This window comes from Vanacampus margaritifer, chromosome 2 (assembly GCF_051991255.1).
Source record: "Vanacampus margaritifer isolate UIUO_Vmar chromosome 2, RoL_Vmar_1.0, whole genome shotgun sequence".
Lineage (NCBI taxonomy): Eukaryota > Metazoa > Chordata > Actinopteri > Syngnathiformes > Syngnathidae > Vanacampus > Vanacampus margaritifer.
The window spans coordinates 20,803,780-20,823,459 of NC_135433.1; the positions used below are offsets into that span (position 1 = coordinate 20,803,780).

The following is a 19,680-nucleotide window of genomic DNA, read 5'->3' on the forward strand; positions in this document are numbered from 1 at the left end:
AGTGCCCATCTCCTAGCATCTTGGTGCCAAAACTATTTAGTCATAAGGAGTGATTTGCCACCATCTTGTGACATATATAGTCAAGTATAAACTTGGTTAACATTGATTTCAATTACGCGTGGATTTTTGCCATTTGTGCCGGGGCTCCAGCTTTTGTGCTGAATCATATAAAAGCCAAATAAAAAAGCAAAACATACCAAAGCAGCAGTTCTAGCATTTCAATAATTATACTGCATAGTCCAGTGTTGGTTTATTGCATTTTTTTATTGTCCAGGTTCCTTTTTTCAAGTGTCTTCTCTCTCTCGCTCTCTCTCATGAGGTTATGAATGTGCTGACTGGGCTGCTGGTTGATGACACTTCATGTTTAACATATTTACATACAAACAACAACAAGAATATTTGTAAGAATGATAATACTAATAAAGGCACTCTGATGGTCACTTTATACATTTGAAGGACATTTTGGGGGCTTGAAAAAAAAAAGCTTATATTTCAAAAGACAAACAAAAAAAGACATCCATAAATTAAATAATTTCCTTGAAATATGACAAATATATTAGCTTTATACTGCATCTAAATCTTAAAGATTTCAGAACATAATAATAAGATCTCAAGATCCACTTAATGTTTGTTCAACATCAACTGCAGCTTCCTTTCAGCACTGAATGCCGAAGGAGGACATGATGTCCCATTGTGGCCTTCGACAACATTCTCGAAGTGTTCTTTAGAATTTGTGACGTTTGTGGACTTCTCTTGTGAGTTTGCGATGCTACACACTTGAATGAACTGGGCGTTTATGATTAACACTTCCATGGTATGATTAGTAGAAATACATGTTTTTAAGTTATGTAATTATCCGACCTTCAAAACAACATTTTTAAAAAATCCTGTTGATGCTGTATGCTACACCGTCTTGACATAAGGAGAAAATTGTAGTTGCCATGGCAACCCCACAACTCCTACTTTAGTGGTCTTATGTTACAAGTAGATCAGCCATGACATCTCTCAAGTTGTACTAATGCTAGCATTGTTGCTAGTGTGCTTGCACAAACATTAAATTCAAGTTATGTATTTCTGTATGTTTTTTAGCTTGTACATTCACTAGCCTAGCATATTGTCACGTAAACAAAATGCTATTGATGTTTGCCACAGTCAGGTCAATGAGTCTCCACATCAATAGAGGGCACCGTAGGGCAAATAGTAAGCACTTCCATGAATAATAATAATAACAATAATAATAATAATAATGCATACTTCAAGATACTATTTAAGCTGCACAGGTTTGTCATAATTCAAACCGCCATGTCAACACCGCAACACCCACTTAACTCATTCACTGCCAGCACAGTTAAAATTAAACTTTGACGTCTATAACCTTCAATGGCAGTGAATGAGTTAAGTGGTCTAATGTTCCTGGCGGACCAGCCAGGACACCTCATGTTGCACAAAATACTAAAACCGTTTCCACAAATTTTTGTACAGTTTTTTTTTGCATGTACATTCTTAGCTTAGCATCTTTGCCCTATTAACAAATGCTATGAAAATTTACCAATGAAAATCAACGACCTGTAATAGTGGGCCGAAAGTACAAACAATTGTTACTTAGCTCCTTTAATTTAAGAAGACTTTTAAAGGACACAATCCTTCCAGGCACCAATATGACAGGCACTGACTTTGCTGCTGGAATAAGCCTTCATTTGAAAATGCTGTGATATGATATGTAATAGAAAGATTAATGGAACCTCAAAAAGTCAATTCTACGTAAATGGGTCAATTCTAGATTAACAGTACAATTAACATTACATACATTAACAGTACGTTTTTCTTTGTAATAATTATCATCATCATCAACTTGAAAGCAGCTTGCATAGATGTTCCAATCTATAATTATATCATTTTGACAGTTCACTCAGTGTTAGTCGGAGGCCATTTTACGAATAAGAGTAAAATGAATGGAATAAAATAGCCCATTAATAATAATAATAATAACAATTTCATACTGTCAGGGTGGCTAATCAGTTTTGGGGAATACAATATCTCGATCGTGGACTTGCTACAAGAAGCCCCCCAAAACTTGTCATTATAATTGAGGTGCCCAAAGTGTTGCCTGACTAAAAAGTCGCAAAATAATAAATTACTCTTAAAGTGGCATTTCAAAATAACAAGTCATAAATATAATCCTTTAAAAAAGGACCATGATCGTCTTCATCGGGGGCTTCGATAGGATATCAAATTTTAAATAGTTAAATAGTTATAAAATGTTATTTCTTACCACAAACTGTACACACCTGGTATCAATACATATCAAAAGAATCATCACAATAAGTGTGGTTACTTTAGAAAGGATGAGTGATTATACCACAGTAAAAAAATCTGCAGTGCTTTTCCTTAAGTAAACTTTACAAAGCTACATCGTGTGCCCCCATTTAGCACTTCCTGTTTTGCTTTTCACCCACTTCCTGTTCACCTTCTCTAGTCCCTCTCTTGTGTTTCCCTCCCTACCGTCACGCGCCTCAGTCAATCTTTTCCACTTTTCCAATAATCTTCTCCTCGAAAATAGGCAGCGTGGCGTCGTCCTCGCGCACCTCCTCGAACACAACCCCGCAGTCGAACTCGTCACTCACCTTCTTGAAATAATACCTGCGAACGAGAAGGAGGCTTTACATCAGAACTTGGAAGTAGGAGTTCAAAATATTTGACAGTATTCCGCAAATCTTAATAATTTAGGATTGTTGACTTTGTTTAGTTCATTCAGTTTATGTAATTAATTAAACGGCAAAGACTACGCAAATCCGGAATTCAATAGGTGTCAATTACGTGATGTGGAAATCTAAGTCTGACCTGTAGTTTCCTTTCTTGGTCAGCAGCTCTTTAAACTGGCCGAGCGTCACCAGCTGGCCCTTGACAGACGTCCTGTACGGTATGGGCTCCCCGCAGAAGTAGTACGCCACAGTCATGCTGTCGCATGTTTGTTTTTTACATGCTTTATGCCTGCGAATACAAATGATAACAAACGAGATTTAGCCACAGCTGGGAAACAAGTGCAGCTTGACAAAAAAAAACACATAAAAAACACACAGTTGGGCGCATTATAGGTGTGTAACTGTATGGTGGGGGGGAGGAAAGCAACAGTATTAAATACAGGGTGAGGGATGATTGTGGCTGAGCGCCATCTACTGATGGCCATGTGAAGTGCAGCATTCTTCTTAATCTCAAACCACGTGACATGTTGACAGGCTACAAGCAAGCATGGCAAAGCAACAGATATATCACAACTGTCATCAATTGATGAAAAATGTCTTACGTAAAATAATTAAATAAAAAAAGCTGAAGACATGATGACGGCACACATCAATAATGATGAATACATGTATAATTCATTGTTATTTTTGCACCATTGTTGTGTCTTATTTATGTAATTGGTAAATAAAGCATTATGCTTTTATGTGCATACATTTTCAGTGATTTACAAGACAGACAAGACAAGACAAGCTAGTTCAATCTTTGGTACTTTCATACAAACCCAATTCCAAAAAAGTTGGGACACTATAGAAATTATGAATAAAAACGTAAAATAAAAATAAAAAGTGCCCAATTTTAATATTTTATTCAGAATAGAAGATAGAGAATAGGTCAAAAGTTTAAACTGAGAAAAGGTATAATTTTAAGGGAAAACTATGTTGAATTTAAATTCCATGGTGCCAACAAATCTCCAAAAAGTTGGGACAAGGCCACTGTGAGGCATCCCCTCTTCTTCTTACAACAGTCTGCAAACGTGTGGGGATCGAGGAGACAAGTTTCTCAAGTTTACAAATAGGAATGCTGTCCCATTCTGTTCCAACACGCGTCTCTCGAACTGTTCAACTGTTTTGGGCTTTCTTTGTTGCACCTTCCCCTTTATGGTGCGCCAAATGTGCTCTAGAAGTGAAAGAAGTGGACTGCAGGCTGGCCATTTCAATACCCGGATCCTTTTCCTACGCAGCCATGATGCTGCATGTGGTCTGGCATGATCGTGTTGAGAAATGCGAAAAAGATCTTCTCTGAAAGTGAGGATGCCTGGATGGGAGCATATGTTGTTCTCCAATCTCAATATACCTTTGAGCATTGACGATGCCTTTCCAGATGTGCAAGCTGCCCATGCCACACGCACTCATGCAACCCTATACCATAACAGATGCAGGCTTATAAACTGACTTGGCTTGTCCTTGTCCTCTTTAGTCAGTATGATATAGAGCCCCGCAACGGCGGCTGGCACGGTGGATTGTGTTCACCCACAATGTTTTCTGCAAGTATTGCTGAGCCCTTTCTGTGATTTCCCTTACAGTAAGCATTCCTGTTTGCGGTGCAGTGCCGTTTAAGGGTCCGAAGATCACGGGCATCCAGTATGATTTTTCGGCCTTGACCCTTACACACAGAGTTTGTTCCAGATTCTCTGAATCTTTGGATGATGTTATGCACTGTAGATGATGATTACTTCAACCTTTTTGCAATTTTTGGCTGGTAAACATCTTTCTGATATTTCTCCACTATCTTTCTGCACAACATTGGAGGAATTGGTGATTCTCTACCCATCTTGGCTTCTGAGAGACACTGCCACTACGAGAAGCGCTTTTTATACTCCAACCAAATTGCCAATGGACATCATTAGTGTTAACTGGTCTCTTCCAGATGTTTTTTTTTTTATAAGTGCAATTGACTTTTCCAGCCTCCTATTGCTACCTTTCCCAACTTTTTTGAGATTTGTTGGCACCATGAAATTTACATTCAACATATCTTTCCCTTCAAATGATACATTTTCTCAGTTTAAACTTTTGATCTGTCATCTATGTTCTATTCTGAACAAAATATTGAAATTTGGCACTTCTACATAATTGCATTCCGTTTTTATTCACAATTTGTATAGTGTCCCAACTTTTTGGGAATTGGGTTTGTATTTAGATTATGCATCAGTGGTGTGGTCAAACACGAGTGAAAGTAATGTAAATAAGTTACAGGTTGCTCAGAATAGAGCAGCAAGAATCGTGTTGGGCTGCCCATACTGAACAAATGTGATAACGCACAATGCATAATGCATGATAACTTGGCTTGGTTAACAGTTAAATGTATTAAATGCAGATTGAGGGTTTTTTTTTTTTTTAACATTTATTAGAAATATTATTTTAACAAAACACCAGAAATTATTTATGGCAAAGTTTCTTTCTTTTTTTCATATTATCATGGTTATGGCACACGTCAGGTTAGTTATATATATAAGTGTTGGATTTGTAAATTCATTTATATTGGGGATAATTGTAAAATAATTGGAGCATATTTATTTCTTTTGATTGTATTTCAATTATGTATGTATTATTTAATGTTATTTGATTGCATTGACCTTTCATTTACTTTTATTTATTTTTGTTGTTGTTTAGTGTATGTGTGTGAGCGTGGGTGTGTATATGTTTATTTGAAATGATTGTAATGAATTTGAAAAGACCCCAGGAAGATTAGCTCCTGAGATGTGTCAGGAACTAATGGGGCTCTTAATAAACAAAACAAAACAAACAAAACAAAACAGAACTTCATTTTTGTTTAATTTATCTAGTGACAAATATTCCAGTTATTCCATTCAATTTTTTTCATGACTGTTTTTTGTTTTATTTTGTTTGATAAGTGAAGGAAATTCAACTATTGTGGGCACATTTGTGAGATGACTAAAGTCATTGTTAATAGTTAAAATTAGAGCTGTTAAACGATTAAATTTTTTTGTCTGATTAATCACATCTTAGAATTTTGTATTAATCATGATTAATCACTTAAATTAAAAAGGCTTTTTAATCAACATTTTTTGCCCGCCAAATTTGATGAGCACCTGTTATGTGTTAATTCTCTCTACATTTAATGTTATGAGGACATTTTCCACATGTTTGCACAGTGCGCACACATCCACCCCTTTTTCTAATCAGTTAATTACTTGCATAATTGAAAATGAAAAAAAAACAACCCAATATTTTGATGAGGGCAAATATGAATGTCATACGCAAACATTTATTAAATGCTTTAATTAAATGCATGTAGTTATGTTTATTGCTCAAACACAACCTGTGCTACCTTTACTAAAATCATCCGCTGTCAAGTGTGATTAACCCATTAAGGCCTAAAGCACCTGGCAAAACATGCCTTTAAAGCCTGTGGATGACTTTAGCTTCACCCCCAAGTTTTTCCGGAAATTCAACAATATTGTCAATGCCTACTAAATAATTGGTATCTCAGCTCCTGAAACAGATAGAAACATAATTTGAAAAACATTTCAGAGCTTAAACCAGTGGCGTTAACATAAAGTAAGTTTATTATTATAAAGCTTCAATATATGTGTCACATCTGCGGGTATATTTACCTTCAACACTGGAGCGCAGTTGTAAAAACTTTGGGGGATTGAGTGGTAATTATTCGTCGACCATTCCGTGACAAAGTTGGCGAAATTTTCAACAACCTCATTGTCTACAAATATATTTCTTAATAATATGCCACTGACGACTGGTTACACTGGTTTGAAGTCCTCCTGCGCCGTCATCAATCGCCATCAATTATTTCATAAGTCCCGCTAAGAGACCGAGAATTCATCAAAACAAAACAGCGCTCCCGGCTCTAGTGGTAGAAATATGGTAATGTGCTCCCGGCCAAAATGGGTTAATATGCGTTAATACATGATTAATGCAATAATTTTTTTGTGATTAATCAAGAGCCTACGCTTTAACTTTGACAGCACTAGTAAAAAGAGTATAGTTTTATTTAATAGTTTTCATTATTTAGCTATTTTAAATAATAATAATCATAATTATCATGATCATGAGTGAAGCAAATGAATAGTTTGTGTTGACCTAAAAATGAAATATGAGAAAATAGAAATTAAGTAAATTTTCAGTGACGCAAAAATACGATATAAAAAAATATATCATTTGAATTATTTTGTCATTTTGTTTTAGAAATGACAGAAATTATTAATATTATTATTAATAATAATAATAATAATAATAATAATAATAATAATAATAATAATAATGCGGGAAATCAAAGTGGTCTTTAACAATAACAAGGGGGAAAACTACCAGTAATACTACATCAACAATGCTATTTCTCATGCTCCAAATTTTGTGTGAGTGATAAAGGAGCAGTGATGAGCACTGGGGGTGGGAGCGGGGAAGGGGAGGTGAATGACAGTAAACTGGGGCGGACGTACTCGGGCTCGGAGAGCTCACAGTCCGACACGGCGGGTACCACGCTGAGCGGCGGGAAGAGTGCAGGCCTGAGTGCAGTGCGACCCCGCTGGATCACCTCCATCACATACCTAAAGGAGTCAACAACCGCCATCTTTGTTAGACACGCACTCGACCATCATCGGTGCTTTACTCGAAGGGATTCTGTCGAGGTAGTAAACAGTGAACCCCTGTTTATGTTAATCATGGGAGAAACTTTCCAGACCCACGTGATTCCAGATGCGTTCTCTCAAAAGGTAGGACCGCAGTAGGTGAACCTGAATAAATCGGGGTAACACTCTAAAACGTTTAAAACGTAGCCGTCCACTCACCGCTGCTTTGGCTGCACTGTTCCGGACTTGATCATCTTCTCCTCGGCCAGACGCCGGCAGACTTCCTCCAGCTGGATGAGGGGGCTCGGGGCCGGGTTAGGGGGCATGGTGGGATCCTGGATGAAAGGATGCGACGGCTGCACGTTGTCCCAAGAGCAGCTGGGATGGCCCGGAACCTTCTTGGAGCCAGTGGTGCTACTAAAATACAAGAGGAAGACCTCTTTTTAGCCCATGAATGCATCTTTTGGCAAATAGAACTCAAAATTATTTCAATAGATTAATAAGCATTTTGTGTCATTACTGTAAATGGGCAGATACACTGAAATTGGGATTTGCAACTTTTGATTTGACACTGAGACGTAATTAAAAATTTGGGGACAAATGTGTCGAAAATGCACCTACAGTAATTTCTGGACTATAAGGCGCAACTGACTATAAGCCGCGCTGGCTACATTTGGGGAATACTTGAGTTTGTTACACATATAAGCCGCAGATGTTTTAATGTTACCGCACCGGGTTCCCGCTACTTTCTTTTCCATAATGAGGGTGCAAAGTGTATCACTCTCGTTCTGTCTCTCCTACTGTATTTGGGCTCACTTGCTTTGTTTTGCTCTGCCTGACGCTCTTGCGCTTCCTTTAACGCAACATGCTGATTTGGCCTTTTTTGATATCCAAAATCAAATCTTAAATAGAGATTTGGACAATACGGACAAATCGTGAATCTTGTTGATGACATCATCGTTTCTGCCTCAGACATAATTGCTTCTGCCTCAATGTAAAAATGACTTTAAGCACATTTGATCGCAGAATTAGAGGGGCTGCCAGTTGATGTAAGTCTATGTGGAACACCAATCCTCACAGCTTTCCCTGCTGCTCAGGAACTACTACTAAGTTTACTTGCTCCACACTAGCAATGTGCTGCGGCTGGCTAGCTGGTGCGGCTAAACACTCCTTCCATGATGTGGAGCCATTTTAGAAAGTCACTAATTATTCCCTCCATAATGGTGAATAAGATACACACCTGACCACAAATTGGGGATGTGCAGTAACCAGAGGTGGGTAGTAACGAGTTACATTTACTTCATTACATTTACTTGGGTAACTTTTTGAAAAAAAAAATACTTCTAAGAGTAGTTTTACCACACAATACTTTTTACTTTTACTTGAGTAGATATGTGAAGAAGAAACGCTACTCTTACTCCGCTACATTGGGCTCACTAGAGTCGTTGCCGCCCCATTCATGTATTAGATTTACCGTATTTTCACGTAAGCGCTCCACTTGACTGACTGTGTGGGAGCATTTCCGCAGACACATTGGTTATATACAGGGAATGCGGTCCTGATTGAAGACTGGCAGGCATGAGAACCCGAAAGAGTCAACTGAAAGATGACGTCTTGGTGCTTTCGTTTTAAGAAAGTGCCACCTATGTTCGTTGGACTGTGAGGCAGCGCCAAGCTCGCTACGCCATAATTTGTGAATGAATTGTGCATGCTTGGTGTTAAGTATTTTGGTTAATGGACAAATTAATCTCTACTGAGACTGTTACTATTGCGTGCAGTGCTTACACTAAGAAGAGTTCTATGAGAAGCTTGGGTAAACCGTTGCACGTTTGTTTGACTCGATGACGGGAAGAGAAGAAGAGGGCTGTTGTGCGCATGTGCCAATCTTGCCAAAGCATTATGGGTTATGTAGTTGATTACATTCAATAGCGATTATTGTCCATCAGCTTTGTTGTAATAAAAAATAGATGTTATGTGAAATCAAATGAAACAACATAGAACATAATTTCAACAATAAATACCTAAATGTATACAGTGCATTTATTTGTATAATGATACATGTAATATTAGCATTATATCGTTGTGATATTATTTTTATTTGTTTTGTTCCAGGTTTATGGTCTTATGTTCAATAAACAAACAAAGACAAACACGAGCCATAACAATGTGTGTGTCCTGCTGAGCCTTTTGGGAGGGCTAAAATAAAAATATCCGAACACTTGGGCTAACGCGTCTGCTTGCACTGTTGTTCAAGCTCAATAAGTGTTTTTTTTTTGTTTTTTTTGAAGATGCCAGCATTTCCACACAGTTTTGTTTTTGTCTGTCTGATGACATTGTTTTTAAAAATAAATCATACTTCCTGTTCAAGCAGTTACTCATTACTTGAGTAATCATTTCAGCAAACACTTTTTTACTTGTACTTGAGTGATTTTTTTCATGACTACTTTTTATTTTTACTTGAGTAATATTATTTTGCAGTAACACTACTCTTACTTGAGTAAAATTTTTGGCTACTCTACCCACCTCTTGGAGTAACTAAGTGAGGTCGTGACACACACAACAAACAACGAAGAGATAACAGGAGAAAATGGAAAAACCCTTTCTAGTTCTAGTATCTTGATTAAAAAAATGCTTACAGAATTTTTTCTGCCTTCAAGCGATACTTGACTAATTTAACCATTTTCAGCAGTAAGAAGTTAATATTTTGTCTATAATCAATTTGATAACTTCCTTATTTTTCATATGCAATTAATACCTACGTGGGCAGTATTTTATTTTGAAAGGGCTTGGTCAGAACCATCAAAAAGCCCAAAACAGGTCACAATACCGCCCAGGGGAACACATTTTGCTACTTGCTGTCGACTAAAAATGACCTCACGTGTCCTCAGGGCCCAGGTAACGACTAATCATGGCTCGGTTTGCGCACGTCACATGACGTAGAGATGTAGAGGAGCAAAACACAAGGAAAGGGAAAGGTTCTGGAACATTAGAAAACAAAAGGTATGACTGACCCGTATGGGCTTCTCTTGTGCCGGATCATTTCCTTCTGTCCTTCCATGAGCCACAGGAGGATCTTCTGCTTCTTCTCCATGTCTTCCACAGGGGCTGCTGCTTCCTCCCCACGCTTAATCACTCGTCTATACTGGGCACCACCTTTGCTCCTGCATGACAGCACAATCTTATATGAGAAATGAGGAAGACGACAGCACCAAATACTTTGCTTAATAAACGTACCCATGGGTTGCATGCTCCATGTTTGTGGATCCCATACCCCAAGCAGACTCTGCTTGGTGTGTGTGATGCTTGCAGTGGTGACCCGATTCTCCCTTGAAAGTGTGCCTGGACGGATGTTTACCCTGAGCCCCACAGGGCAGTGCCGTCCCCGCCGTCCCTTTGAAAGCGTCTGGTGAGCGGGACTTGGGAGAACGACGGCCCATTCCCGGCGACTGGCAGCCCGGAGTTCTCATGACACGTTGAACGTGCTCGTCCAGGATGCTCTCGGGATTCTCTTCGTGTGCGTCTCTCAGGAACGGAATGTAGTAGTCAGCGTAGTTCGGTGGGTCAACACCAGAGGGGAAGCTTTCATCGCCTTCCTCTTCCTTTGGTGGGAAATGTACACTTAAAATGAGTATCACCAACAGTCATGTGCTACTTTTTTATATTGTACATACATCCCTGTGCTTTACTGCTAAATACACAGTATAATTGAGTCTTATAGGTTTCATCTTGGTTTTTTTTTCTATTCTATAATGTATTCTTGATATCACAAACTTGGAGTTTTATGCCAATTCTGTTGTATCTTCACCATACATACAAACATAATCATCATTAAGCACAGCTTACAATACATGTTCAAAAGGGAGTAGGAAGAAGTAAAAAACGTATCGAGTCCTACCCCCTTACAAAAGAAAAAAAAAACTTACACATAAACAGCTGCACTTATTCATGCATAGATATGCCAACAGTATTGTACATTTAGTTGATAAGCATTTTTTTTTACAGATATATAAATCAGCACACAGGCTTATACGTACATTTTTAATTGCACAAAGTATTTTCTACATTTGTACTGACTTATACCTCATTTAAATATTGTTTTTGTACTTTGTATTTATACAGCCTTTTAAACACAACCAGTGATTCACCCCTTTTCAGGTTAATTATAAAATTATTCCACATATTTACACCTATGATTGTAACACACTTTTGCTTAATATTTGTTCTTGTTTTGAATTTTTATAGATACTTATACCCGTAAAATCATAGTCACTGTCTGATTTTAAACAACTTCTGAATATTGTAGGTTGTTGTGTACCTTGTACATTATTTGAACAATTTTAAACTCAACTAGATCATAGAATTTCATAGTGTTTAATTTGATAAATAGTGAATTGGTTCTGTATATTTTGATCGGTTATTAATTCTTATTGCTCTTTTTTGTAATTTGAAAAGAGGGCAAGTATTTGTTCTGTAAGCATTTCCTCCATACTTTCACACAATAGGTTAGATAATGATAATGGTAATACTAATGAGCAAGTTAATGTATATAATGACTTCTTATTCAAAACATCTGTTGTTTTGTAAAGGATCCCTATCATTTTGGACACTTTCCTTTTAACATTGTCTATGTGGGACTTCCAGCCTAATCATTCATCGATAACTACACCAAGAAACTTATTTTCATACACTCTATCTATTTCATTAGAATCTACTCTAAATGTGACTTGGTGCTTGACCTGTCTCGTGCCAAAACCTACTAACTTTGTTTTGTTTAAATTTAGAGATAATTTGTTGGTGTCAAACAAAACAAATTTTCCACTGTAATCAGAAGCTGTTTAAAATGTTCTCCAGAGTAATAGAGAGTTGTGTCATCAGCAAACAAAACACTTTTAAGTATTTTGGAGATACAGCAGTTATCGTTTATATATAATATAAATAACTTAGGGGCCAAGCACTGACCCTTGGGGAACACCGTGAGAGATCTTTAATTGTTTTGATTGTATGTTGTTGAACTGCAAGTACTGATATCTGTTATCTAGGTAACTTTTAATCCATTTATATGCTAAGCCTTTTATGCCATATCCCTCTAAATTATTCAATAATATACTATGATCTATAGTATCAAATGTTTTTTTTAAATGTATAAAAATCTCAATAGTGAATTATTTATTATCTATACTTGTAGCTATAGCTTCTACAAATTCCATGACTGCCATCGAAGTTGATCGTTTTTCTCTAAATTCATATTGATTTTCACTTAAGAGCTTGTGTTTCTTGATGAAAGTGTCAAGTATATGTGATAAAGGTTTCTCTAAATTTTTTGAGAACTGTGGCAAAAGCGGTTTTAATTTTTGATGGAAAGATACCAGCTTTAAATGACAATTTACAGATATATGTGAATGGTTGTACATGTTTGATGATGCTTTTGACTAATGTCATGTCGATATCAAAGCAATCAGTATACTTTTTTTTCTCAGCGCTATACAAGGTGTTGGATTCTATTGTGTCTATTGTATTCTATTCTAAAATCAGGAGAGTCACATAAGCCTCTCTGGGTAAGAGGCATTTCCTTCACAAGATGGCAGCATTTCATCACCAGTTAAACATATCACAAGTATGCCACAAACACATCATGATCTGAACTTGGGGGGAGGGAGGGTCAATCCATGCATAGGGTGTTTTCAGGGAGACAAACTGAGTTAAAGAGGAAACTAAGAGCAGCAAAGAACTGTGTGCTGCAGCTCAATCAAGACTGTGGAATATACATTATAATCCAGTCCAGCGTGAGCTAACAGTGTGTTTCTTCTTTTGTCATTTCAAGGAGACAAAATTAATTTAATGGGAAACTGAGGGTATTAAGTAGGGGTGTGCCCCAAAAAATTGATTCTCATAAGGATCGCGATTCTCTTTTAGTACAATTGAGAATCAATTTTAAATGTCCCAAAATCGATTTTATTTAAATTATTTTATACTGTCTTGTCTTTGTCTGTGTGTGCCTTTATTTGGAGCGCTGTTCATGTTGTACCCGGTTTGGCCACTGAGGGGCAGTGTGGTTCCATGCGGTCTAATACACTGTTAAGTTGTAGCCACATTAGAAGGTAGAAGGAAAAAGTCAAGATTAAGTTATTCCAATTTAAAGTTTGTTTGTTTTTCAGCGTGGAGCCGCTCTTTTGAGTGATAAAAGTGCCGCGAGTAGCGCGCTAATTAGCATTAGTGAGTCAGACTGGAGTAGATCATTACAATTCCTTGCACATCTATATCAAATCATTTTGAATCAAAAATCGTTCTTAACCGAAAATCGATTCCGAATCGAATCGCAGACCCAAAAATCTGAAACGAATCGAATCGTGAGACATTCAAAGATTCCCACCCCTAGTATCAAGCAAGTGGAGACTAGTGAGGTGTATAATCCTACAGCATCCAGAGCTAGGGCTCTGCGTCCAAGTTATGCGAACATTAATTTTGTCATTACTGGGCCAAAACTGGGTGCTGTAGCGAAGTCTGTGGAGTAAAATTGATGGATGTTTATCATGAACACGCAGTAATAAAGCGAGAACTCAAAAATAAAACAAAAATCTCAAATAAAAACATGTACCCCTAATCCAAAAAGGTGGAAAAAGTCAAACTTAATCCTTCAGCATTAACCTGGATAAATTAATAATGCAGACCAAAATACACATCCATACCCAAAATAAATATACACATCAAATTAACGCAGCATCCATTGTGGGCAATGTTTATTTTTCATAATTTGAAGACGACACATTGAGACTGAGGGCAAAGAGGAGACTGTGGAGTGTAATATTGTAGAATCCAAGGCTAAGGCACCAGTTAGCGTGTGTGTTCATTCGCTTCTTCTTTTCATTGAGATCCAAAGCGAACCAAGCGCTTGGCTCTGCGTACTGAGGCACATTTCACTGGCACACAAGTGACATCAAACGGCTGCCACGCTGTTCCTGGCTTACAAGCGCAGGTGCTCCATCTGATTGGTGCACAAAGCCAGATCGCCGACAGGCCGAAGAGAGAACTCGCCAAGCGATTCATGCCATGCTGTTATTTATTTATTTTTTTAGCCTACTCTTAATAGCTGGCCTCATTAAATCAATTGAAGTCTCCTTTGAAAACTTTAACCACACACTGACTGGTGCCTCTAGCACAGCACGGGTAAGCTACGATGAAATGTTATCGGTTTAAACGCTTGTCTTAAGAGATGTCCTCTCACTGAATGCACAACATACAAGGCTTCCTATTGTGTGTATGGCATTCACGTGCTAAGACAAATGAACAAAACAGAGGGCTTGCAGCTTTTGCAGCTGATTCAGTATACAAGAATGGAACAGACATACCAGTCGCAACCTCCTGAGTCGCTCCTCGGTCTCCCTCTCTCTCAGGACGTCCTCCAGACGGAGGATCAGGTCGGCGGCGAAGCGCTCCGGCGCCATGTGGATGTCTTTCGGAATCCTGTTGGTGCGCTAGGAAGGAGGAGGTTGGAGACATCGCAACTTTTTTAGTTCATAACCTTCTGCAGGATTGTGCAAAAAGACAAGATTTTTTCTTAGAATTTTTTATCTTGCAGTGGTACGAACAGCCTTTTAAAACAATAGTGTTCTAAGCACACCTTACATGTTTAAAAGGGAGTAAGAAGAACAAGTACAGATTTCGCCTCATCTACCATCTCTAATTAACTCATTCACTCCCAGCCATTTTCATTGAAGCAACCCCGTTCGCTCCCGGCTGTTTTACTGGATTTTAACTGATTTTGCAAGGCCCAAAGAATATTGTGTTCTAATGCTATAAAAACATGGAACCTACCAAAAGAAATATTAGAGTCTCTTCTTTCATCAGGGAAAAAAAGTATATTTCTGTCTGTTTCTGTTTTGCAGCAATTAGCATTAGCATATAGGTAAGTATCATCATTATTCACAGACCCGTTTAAAACACTGGGGAAAAGACTTTGTAGCAACATGGCCCTGGTTAATTTCTCATACTCTGCTGCCATCTGCTGGCCATTTTTGTAATAACTACCATTGCTTTAAGTGACTTCTTTAAGTCAGAGGCTGCATGCCTTCTGTATGCTCTAGCATTAAAAAAAAAAAAAAAAAACGTATAAATATGTCTTTAGGAGCATGGTAATATTTGAAATAGAACGTAATTATATGTTTCTGGGAGCAAATGAGTTAAAGATAGACGCTTGGCAAAGTGCAATAATCCAACAAATTACATCCCTTGGATTAGGCATCATTAGGTGAAAAGACTAACCAGTGTAACCCTAACTGGGAAGGCTGAGAGTAACAAAGAAATGTTAACATTAGCAACATTAGTATGTGCTTAGTTTTGTCATTTCTAGGAGACCTTTTTGCATTTGAGAGGCAATTGAAGGAAGTGATAAAAATGGAGCGCTGCAGCAAAATGGAGACTGTAGAGTATCATACAACAATATCCAGAGTTCAGGCACTGTGTCCAGGTTGGGCTAACATTGTACGTTACTTTTCGTAATTTCAAGGACACAAAGTCTATTCGAGAGGAAAGCGGGGGGAGTGAGAAACTGGAGCGCTGCAGCAAAGTGGAGACTGTGGAGTATCACACAGCAGCACCCAGAGAGGAACAAGGTACAGGATAAAGTTAACATGGCGTATTACATGTTTCTTATTCCAAGTATAAAATGCCTCGGGAGTTTGAACTAATTTTCGGAGTTCGAACACCCAAGCAAAGCAAGCTAAGCCGAACGTACATTGAAAACGGGTAGCCGAGTAAAGTTGAGCGAAGTCGAGCAATGCCGAATGCTCACGTTGCGATAGTTGAGACGATGCACTGCTCATTTCCAGTCAGATCGTGAACACTCCCAGAGGTGCTCCATACTCGCGAGTGCATTTTGATTTTTCCACGACAATTTTCTTCGCCATGGGCGCAAAGAAAGACAACAGTACCAGTGGCAGCAAAGCAAAACATACAGTGCTACGAACCACAGTGGAATTAGGAAGGAGATTATCGTGCCGTTGTAACTACTGTGACTACTTCTGTAAATACTGGCACGAGGACCCCCCTTAGCTGTTCAACAACGTGCCTGATGTTAAACAACGTATGCAAGGACCGCTTAGTAGGCTAACAATATGCCCAATATAAAATACACAAATTAAGCACTGAACTAAACCAAGCATTAACATAGCATTTATCATCCACTGATGCCATCACACCACAACAAAAAAGGTAAGGTATTTTTTATTGTTTAAATACTGTACAGGCTATAAATGTAAAGAAAAATATAAATAGAAATTAAAATGGGAATTTTCTGTTTTTGGAGCTTGGGAACAGATTAATTGCATTTACATTATTTCTTATTGGAAAAAAATGTTTTGGAGGTTGAACAAATTGGACTTTGAACACTTCGCAGGAACGAATTATGCTCAAACACCGAGGTACCACTGTATCAGTTAATTCATGGCGACTTCATTAGGAGGACACGAGGGAGGATTAGCGCTGTAAAATGCAGTCAATTCACGCCGGCTCCCGATTGGCCGGCCTAATTAGGGCTGGCGAGAGGCAGCCTCAGCTGCACCGGGGAGGCACCTGGCTGTCACGGGGGAGCCTTCTCGTCTGCTTGGGCACAGCTTCCGAAAAAGCAAGGAGCTACACATTTAGACAGCCTTCTCTTCACCACTATTCTTACACTCCCTCACAGGCCTCACAGTGCACACATGTTAAATATGCACCATCTCCAGGGGTGCACGTGAAGAGAGACAAATACGGCAGAGACAGACAGTTGAAAGAAAGCTAGAGGGAAATGAGATGGAGGAGGGAGGAGGGGGTAACCCATGAATAACTCACAGGGATGAGAGGCAGCGGCACGCGCCCGTTTGCTCGAGCGCTCTCGTGCATCTCCCGCCGATGAGGTTTGTGGTATCTGTAGGGCGGGATGCCATCTCTGGAATCCACAAAAACAACATTTCAGAAATATTCCCGTCAATAAACAACACTTGAAGTTGGTGGCGTACAAGAGAAAAGACAACAACAATGTTAAACAATGAAATAAACAATACATACATGCTGCTTTCAGTGAGGGAAAGCGTGTCAGCGTCGCTGGACATACTCTGCTGCTCACTGTCGTTGGCGCTGGTGGCCGGAGCCAATGTATGACCGGCGTTGGCATAGTAGCGGTCGGCTGGCTCCCGTCCGGGTGTGTGTCTAGATGAAAGACAAAAATTAAAAAGGGTGTACCTCAAGGTTCTGTATTAGGAACTATGTAAAGTACAAATAATTTAGAGGAAATGTGTGTAAATCAGGAAAGATGCGCAGCTGTGCACTTTTCTGGATGTGTGCATTCTCTGGTCACGTCAGAACTGTCATTTTCGTACCCTCGTCTCAGCCATGCACTTTGAGTGGAGCAACCCTGAAATGTGTCCTGCTTGTTCTTGAAAACTGGGGATCCCAATGTAATATTTTCCCAATGTATTATTTTCCCAATGTAATATTTTCAGCCTATGAAGTCATATTATTATTGTTATTATTAGCCTTAAACATCTCCTCAGAATGGAGGCCACCTTTTTTCTTTTTAATTCAGTTTAGTTCATTTAAAAGGACAATGTCATTAAAAGATGGCTGCACTAGATTTAGCACTACTCCCCAAAGAATAAAACTACAGAACAAAGTTGTATACAAGCAACATACAAATACAAACAGATTATAAAATACAAAGTGCTGTGCCATCAAATTACAAGGTTTGATGTGCTGAGGCTGTTACAAAAAAAATAAAAAATTTAAAAATCTATAACAAACATAAAATACACAATTCAGTGAAGTAATTGTCATTGTAGTAGCATCAATTGAAGCCATCTTGTTTAGTTGAATAGATCATTCAATCAAAACCCTAAAATGAAACGGTTAAACAGAATGTCGTTCAGGGTTTAGTGCTTTTTGAATAAATAAATAAATAAATACATACATACATAAATAAATAAACAAATAACTTGGACAATTATTTCAGGAGGCTGACAATATGATGTGTTTTATAACTTTTCCCATCTTCAGAATCAGAGCCTTGTACATCATGATGCACTGTAGATGTTTTTTCTGCATATAATCAATTATTGGACAATCATTGTAAAATTAAATAACTCACATTTTTCTAGGTTTGAGGGACAAACCGCTTAAATATAAATGTTGCATCAACAACTAACCAGACCAGACCGTCATAAAATTTGCTTTTCATACCACTCAAGGTAAGGCAATAACTATACAGCATAACTACTAAGATTGAATTAGTATCTCACCTTCGATATCTTTCAATTACAATTCATGAACGTGTGTCTTTCATTCTTCTTTTAACGACTGAATTTTTGGACCCAAATAACCAAGGGATGTTTCCCAGGGTACAATAAAAACCCTAACTAACCCTTTGAATTTAAAAACGGAACTTTGTAGTCTAGTCAAAGATTTTCAATTTCAATACAGACATTGCTAGCCGTCATCCTGCTGCAGTGGTAACTATACAATACACTAAATTTTAACAAGGCGAATGTTCTACATCGAACAGCTCGAGACATTCATTTGACATCACTCACATTCTGTGCTTGGCGTTGCCAAGAATACTTCTGACAACGCTTCCCGCACATGAATTATAGATGTTCGGCATCGTCTTTTTTATTCACATTGGAAGTCCCTAAGCATTCGACAGGGCTGCCTTCCTGTTTAGAATGCACATGCTCTCAGGAAGAAAAAAAAAGAAGCTCCACGAGAAACCTTTGCAACCAGCTAATTCCTTCATCTTCCACAGCCCTTAATAATGGAAATGTATGCAACAAGCAGAGTGCAGAGCACGAAATAAGGGGGCACAAGGGAATTCCGAAAGAAAAAAGGTGATGTTTACAGAAAGGCCTAAAGGTCAATAGAGAGAGGCAAGAGGAGTCTTGTTGTACAAAGCCGAGATGATTGATTCGTGAACTAGTGATCGCACCTCTATACCTGTGTCTCCATTATTATTTATACATCACAGAAGTGTGGAAGGACATGGCTGAAACAGAAGTAGCAATGAGATGTGCAGACCTATTTTCTCTCTTGTACACTATCCTGAGATTTCAAACACTATCAATATTGATCACCAGCATTCGCCTTTGGTTTTGTTCTTCACACAACTCTGCGGCTGGATTGTGTCTCAGTGCACCCATTTTGCTAGCTTTCAACTTTCCTGTGTCAGTCTCTTTATCAATCATTTCTTTTAGACTTTAGTTGATGTAGTACGTGTTTTTTCAGTTACGGGGTATACTGTCTCGTCATTGCAAAGGTTTTGTACCCTTGACTCTGGAACATACCTGTCAAGGGAATCTGTGAGAATCACA

At 38.4% G+C, this 19,680-nt stretch overlaps 1 protein-coding gene across 3 annotated transcripts in view; it reads right to left on the bottom strand.

Annotated features, from left to right (window-relative positions):
• Positions 1-245: 245 nt before the first annotated feature.
• Positions 246-19,680, bottom strand: part of axin1 (axin 1) — a 33,571-nt gene continuing 14,136 nt past the window's right edge. For 2 of the 3 annotated variants that reach the window (XM_077558540.1, XM_077558539.1), the window contains 9 exons: positions 17,390-17,530; positions 17,174-17,270; positions 14,695-14,820; positions 10,583-10,947; positions 10,360-10,509; positions 7,568-7,765; positions 7,220-7,327; positions 2,842-2,991; positions 246-2,640 (listed from right to left, as the gene is read on the bottom strand). In XM_077558540.1, coding sequence (XP_077414666.1) covers positions 2,514-2,640; positions 2,842-2,991; positions 7,220-7,327; positions 7,568-7,765; positions 10,360-10,509; positions 10,583-10,947; positions 14,695-14,820; positions 17,174-17,270; positions 17,390-17,530 — 1,462 coding nt within the window. In that variant the 3' untranslated portion in view covers positions 246-2,513. The remainder of the gene's footprint in view (positions 2,641-2,841; positions 2,992-7,219; positions 7,328-7,567; positions 7,766-10,359; positions 10,510-10,582; positions 10,948-14,694; positions 14,821-17,173; positions 17,271-17,389; positions 17,531-19,680) is intronic. The other variant, XM_077558542.1, reaches the window with a different exon arrangement.